This window comes from Microchirus variegatus, assembly GCF_963457635.1.
Source record: "Microchirus variegatus genome assembly, chromosome: 1".
Classification (NCBI taxonomy): Eukaryota; Metazoa; Chordata; class Actinopteri; order Pleuronectiformes; family Soleidae; genus Microchirus; species Microchirus variegatus.
Genome location: NC_139802.1, coordinates 4,663,009 through 4,669,008, shown reverse-complemented (window position 1 = coordinate 4,669,008; position 6,000 = coordinate 4,663,009). Strand labels below are relative to the sequence as shown.

At 36.7% G+C, this 6,000-nt stretch overlaps 1 protein-coding gene across 1 annotated transcript in view; it reads left to right on the top strand.

Annotated features, from left to right (window-relative positions):
• The window catches only part of them4 (thioesterase superfamily member 4), a gene marked incomplete at both ends in the record, with an annotated part of 3,168 nt that extends 197 nt beyond the window's left edge, over nt 1-2,971 (top strand). Inside the window, 5 exons of the mRNA XM_083895485.1 lie at nt 1,325-1,514; nt 1,680-1,842; nt 1,977-2,087; nt 2,685-2,809; nt 2,925-2,971. Of these exons, the coding sequence (XP_083751611.1) occupies nt 1,325-1,514; nt 1,680-1,842; nt 1,977-2,087; nt 2,685-2,809; nt 2,925-2,971 (636 nt within the window). The remainder of the gene's footprint in view (nt 1-1,324; nt 1,515-1,679; nt 1,843-1,976; nt 2,088-2,684; nt 2,810-2,924) is intronic.
• Between the last annotated feature and the right edge of the window lie 3,029 nt (nt 2,972-6,000).

Below are 6,000 nucleotides of genomic sequence, written 5' to 3'. Positions count from 1 at the left end.
TTCATTTGGCTTGTGATTTCATTGTAAACATTCCATTAGGTGGCGCCATATTTCCATACTTTGACAGCGAGATCTCTAGTTTGGCCTTTTCCTCACCTAAATAACTTTATTTATTGTGCCACATTATTATTCATATTCATATGAATAATAATAATAATAATAATAATAATAATAAGAAAAATCAGAGCAATTCCAATAGGTTCCCTAATGCTAATAATAATAACAATACTATCAATAATAAGAATGATAATAAAGCAGGCTATAATTAACTTTATAGCAAAAACACACAATAAAATAACCGATACTGATAACTGATACCGATATTGATCTGTCATTTTGCCCAACTGTAAAGCTCATTCAGTCTGTTCTGTAGTGAAATTAACATATTGTGTAAAAACTATTTACTAAAGTTACAGATTTTTAAGGAAAGGATTTGAGAATTTCATATAAATATAAATATAATGAATAATATAATAAAAATCATGATCATGTAACTCATAAGGTTCTAGAATCATGACAGGAAAGATAAAGTCAGTCATGTTACATTATGATTTTGCCCATTTACGATTATCCTGATAATGGAAATTCCCCAGAATCAACTTATTGCGAGGTATTTTTCAGAAACATTCAAAATAAAACCACATAGTATTATTTGATAAGCAATTTGATGAATTAATCAACTTCATAGCAGCGCTGCAGGACACTGCATTACATGGGAACTAAAACCACATTTGGTGGCAGTAGTTTATCTAAGACTGCTCTCCTGTGGGAAAGCACAGTGACTATAACAACAGAGAAACTTCTGGAACAGGAATGAAGTTCACACACAAATAGCCCACTGGGGAATGTGGCTTATGAGAAATATCTCAATATTTTACTAAAATACAGTTAAACGTATGTTTAAATGATATCTGCTGTATTAACTGCATTTCTTTGGCCTTTTCATATTAAATAATAGCATCTTAACTGTGAATATTTTCTCTGCTTCCTTTGCTCCATATAAAAATACAAAAAAATAAAACATTTGAGAATATCATCATTTAACAGTTTTGGAAAACGCCCATCAGAATGTTCAACATTGTCTCTCATTTTATGGACCAAATGCATTAATAATCAAGAAGCATGGAGCATGGAAATAATTGTGAATTCATGTAAAATAGCACAAACATAGTTTATGACAGCTAAAATCAGTTTCAAAAGGGCCCCTTTCCTGGTCAGAGGCCAACAAGGACAGGTACTCGAGCTCCACTTGTGGTCTGTCTGTGCATGCCCATGTTTCCTGTCACTCCGGGAACTAACTGTTATTGCGTTTCCTGTTGGGTAGACACTATCGTCAGTCCTGTTCCCTAAGATCCGTGACATGAGCCTGCCTAATTCCTCGTGGAACTCAGAAATGATGCGGCTGTATGAGCATTACAACAGCCAGTGTGAGGTGGAGACACAAGGTGGAGAGAAACAAAGAGGCCTTTGGAGGAGACTGCCCAGCTATAACCGCACACTCAAGTATGCAACAGGTAAAACATTTTTAATGCTCTAACACATTTTGCTATGCACTATAAACATTACATCTTTAAACAGAATTGTCTTTATAACCTGAAATCTTGAATATTATGTGTTTTTCTTCCTTGGCCTTTCTCTCGGTTACACATTGAGCGTTAACCTGTGTATTTTTCCATCAGGTGGAGCATATCTTAGTAAGATAATCCAGTCTAAAGCTCGTTTTTTTACCCGCCACCTTAGAGACCCAGGGGCGGGATTTGAGTATGTCCTGTTTTCTAACAAGGAGGAGAAAAAGTGTGTGTGTATTTTCCAGGCTGGACACCTTCTGGAGGGGTTTCCTGGGTGAGATAACTATTCATGTTGTACATGTGTGTGCTTGTTAGCTTGTCAGTTTTATTCAAAAACTACACAGCGATTACTCATTTAGACTTTGGATTTGCTGTCTAATGAGTATTGAGTGTGTTGTGTGTTTCCAGACATGTCCATGGGGGGGCGATAGCCACCATGATAGATAACCTGACTGGGGCTCATGCCACTCTAATTTCTGGGCCTGTTATGACTGCCAACCTCAACATCAACTACCGCAGGTAAAAAGAAAAATGTATTTTAGGTTTATAGTAAAACAAACTCGTCACATTTATATAAATATAAATTCAGCTTTGTGATCTTATTGATCATCTATGGGTTGACCATGAAAAACTACGTCAGATTAACGTGTTCTTAAACTGACCATTAGTGTTTGTTTGTTTTTAAAAGAACATAATGCTTTGTAAAATAATCAAATTACATTTTTTTTATCATTATCATAAATTGTTATAACTTCATTATACTTTGTATCACATGGGTAATTTAAATCCCATGATATTACACACCTGTGAAACTAAAGAAAACACAAAAACTGATTATTTTCAGGTCAATAGTGAACTATGTAAACATGCTCTGCAGACTGTAGATTTAGTTTCAATCACAAATGTATATATAAACTGTATACATCTGTGTATATACAGTATATATGGACTGACTTATATTGTATAGATATATTATATGGATACATATACTGTATATGAGTTCTGGAGATAGTGATACACCAGAAAGTCGGGCATTCACACAAACTCACCTTCACACTCTCTGATGTTTATTATCCATGGGCGACGTGCCCTAATAAACAACTGTTTTGTGCCCAGTCCCATCCTGCTTGGAAGTACCCTTTTAATTGAATCCACTTTGGATTCGAAGGAAGGCAGGAAAATGCATACTTCCTGTAGAGTGACCAGCTCCGACGGCTCCAAACTGCACGCGGAAGCAACAGGTAAAACGTTTTGCACACACGTGACTCGTCTGAGGAGACATTTTCGTTTCACCCGTCTTGCTTTTCCCACCTGCTGAATCGTCACCATCTTGATTCTTGTTTCGTTTTTCTGCAGCGTTGTTCCTGTCGATCAGTGTCGGGCAGCTATTAAAGGGACAATGACACAAATGCACCCTGAGTCCTGCCAGCAGCTGAGCTGTGAGTGTGAGTGTGTGACTGAAGCAATGTGTGGAGATCGGTGACCATTTGGACTATTTTATCGTAATCGTAATGTAGATGATTACAAACTGCTTAATGAACTACCTCTAGTTTTACTGAACTGTATTTTATCTGATCTTATAATGCTACTTATGACATCGTTATCATCATGTACAGTAATATTTTGTTTAAATTAAATAAAACGCTACCTAAAGGCACTGCTTAAGTAATGAGTGTTTATTTATATGTCAACAAATGAAATAGTTTGTCGCACAATATAAACATTGCATGATTATTGTGGAACATCCCCTATTTTCCACTTTTGGAAATGGTGTATAAGTAAGTGGAAAACTGCCCCAACAAAGGTTCACACTTCACCAAAAAGTGAAAAACTTTAAAATACTTTTCAGCAACACATTTATGGAATATTAATCAAACGAACATCACCACTTCTCTATTGGTCAAAGAGGAGGGACGCGATGCAGATAAGGATTAATTATTGTAAATATACTGCTGGATTATATCAAACTGTAAAACTAAAAACCCCACTAAGCTGTAAATAATTGTTACAGTTGTGTATGTTTTTGTTTACTGGCGGGGGCTGTTGCTAAGTTGAGTTTTTATGAGTAAGCTATTGGTTACAAAAAAAAGAAGAAAAAAAGCTGCCTGCAATTAACTATATTTAACTCGACTTCTCAGTAGTTTGGTCTGAAGTGTGGTTTTAGTGTAAGGGATCGTTACTGTAGAAGCCTGAGGGTCTTTTGGGGGCCCCTCATATTTTCACCTCAAAGAAGACGGATGCAGGTCAAAAGAGACAAATTAAGAGCAGCAGCCCCCACACCTCCCCACACCTCCCCACACCTCCCCACACCTCCCCACACCTCCCCACACCTCCACCCTTCCCTCACAGTTGTTTCCAACTTTCAGTTAAAACCACTTGTCACAACCTCTGACCACTGTGGCACTAAGTTTTCTTTCGATATTAGCCTGTTAAGAGCAACATGCACAGACTTGCAAAAACAAAAATGTCATACCCGTTCACACGCCGCAGCATGTCTTGCTCAAGGACACATGTAGACTAGCAGAGCCAGGAATTTAACCCACAGCCTTCCAGCTGAAAGACAACTCGCCCCCTACCACTGAGCTACCATGACTCTATCTTAACTCTTCACTATTTTTAATACTTTTAAAAAACTAAAACTTAAGTACATTTTATATCAATTTACTTTAAGACTTTTACTATATACTATTAGTAATATATATATATATATAAGTAATATTATGAAAAGTGACTTCAACTTTATACCAAAAGTAATTTTGTGGTAAGATACTTAGATACAAGACTGATGGTTGGTGAGTACAGTACTTCACACATGCTGATAATAATGATGATAACACAGATAATACTCTCTGAAACTTATAGGCTTATTTGTTCATTTTTTTCCTTTTTTATTTTTCATTTTAATGTTTTCCGTTATTTACCTTTTTTTACAGTCACAAAGTCCTCCCAAGGTTGTTGGATGGTTTCACCCATAAAGGAACCAAAGGTTACAGCTTGTTTAGAAAATTATTTACACCTTTTATTAATTAAATTATTCCGTTTTGGCTTTTTGTGATTAGAATAGATGTACAGTTTGTTATGACCCAAGAAATGTTTAGGTTTGACTGCTAAAAAATGTCTGAATATTTCCAAATCTGGGTTGTGAAAGAAAGCGTCCTCTGCCAAAGCGTGTGCTCTCTGAGTGCTTTCTCTTTAGTTCCCATGTACTTATTAACAAATAGTTTTATGTCTCGAGTAGAATGAGACATGAGATACTGAGAAGATAACTCTGCTTTGACTTTCCACAACTGCGATCAATCTGTCCATGAACTTCCATCCGACAAAAATGGCTATCGTCTGAGAACGCACGCACGCACGCACGCACGCACGCACGCGCACACACACACACACACACACATTCTTGTACTTGCTGCATACTGAGGACCGGGTAAAAGAAAAAAAAACATTTGACCCAAAATTTAAAAAAAATTGGACCCAACATTTTTTGTCCAAAATGTGAAAAAAAATTGCAAAATTTTTGGTCCAAAATCGAAAAAAAAAAATTGGACCCAAAATGTTAAGTCAAAAATCAGAAAAAAAATTTGAGGCAAAATTTTTGGTCCAAAATTTGAAAAAAAAAATTGGACCCAAAATGTTTGGTCCAAAATTTGAAAAAAAAATTGACAAAAAAATGTATGCAACATTTTTGGTGCAAAATTCGAAAAAAAAAATTGGACCCAACATGTTTAGTCAAAAATCAGAAAAAAAATTTGAGGCAAAATTTTTGGTCCAAAATTTGAAAAAAAAAATTGGACCCAAAATGTTTTTTTTTTTTTTTTTTTTTTGACAAATTGAGTATGGCATGTTATAGCAACCTAAGGAAGTGATTTCAATGAAAACAAAGTGAGGACCGACCAAAATGTCCTCACTCCGTAAAAATGTCCTCACTTTGTTGGTAAAAAACCCTCAATGGTCCTCAGTATGGCGCAAGTACAAGAACACACACACACACACGCACAAGAGAAAACCTGTGTCTCTTCCCTGGGTTCATCAGAGCATAATCAGGATACAACACATGCGACTGAAAGGTAACTTGGAGCTGTGTGGTGCAGGAACAACAGCCGCAGCAGCTGTGACATGTATTCAGGCCGATGTTCAGACTTAATGTCATCTCCTTTGTCACATGTTTGTTTCTACAGCACACTAAAACCAACAAGAGTTGAGCCAAAGGGTGAAACAAAGAGACAAAATAGAAAAGAAGACAGAGGACAAGTTGATATTCATGTTAGTGTAATCGTACCCCCCCCCCCCCCCCCCCTAGGCACGCATTACAATTTAATGTGTCCTCGGTCAGTGCAGTGGCGTGCACAGGCATTTGGAAGGCAGGGGCAGAAAAGTAAAAGAGCACCAGTGGAGCAGGTGTCAGGTGCCACAATAGCTATATCATTTCCCA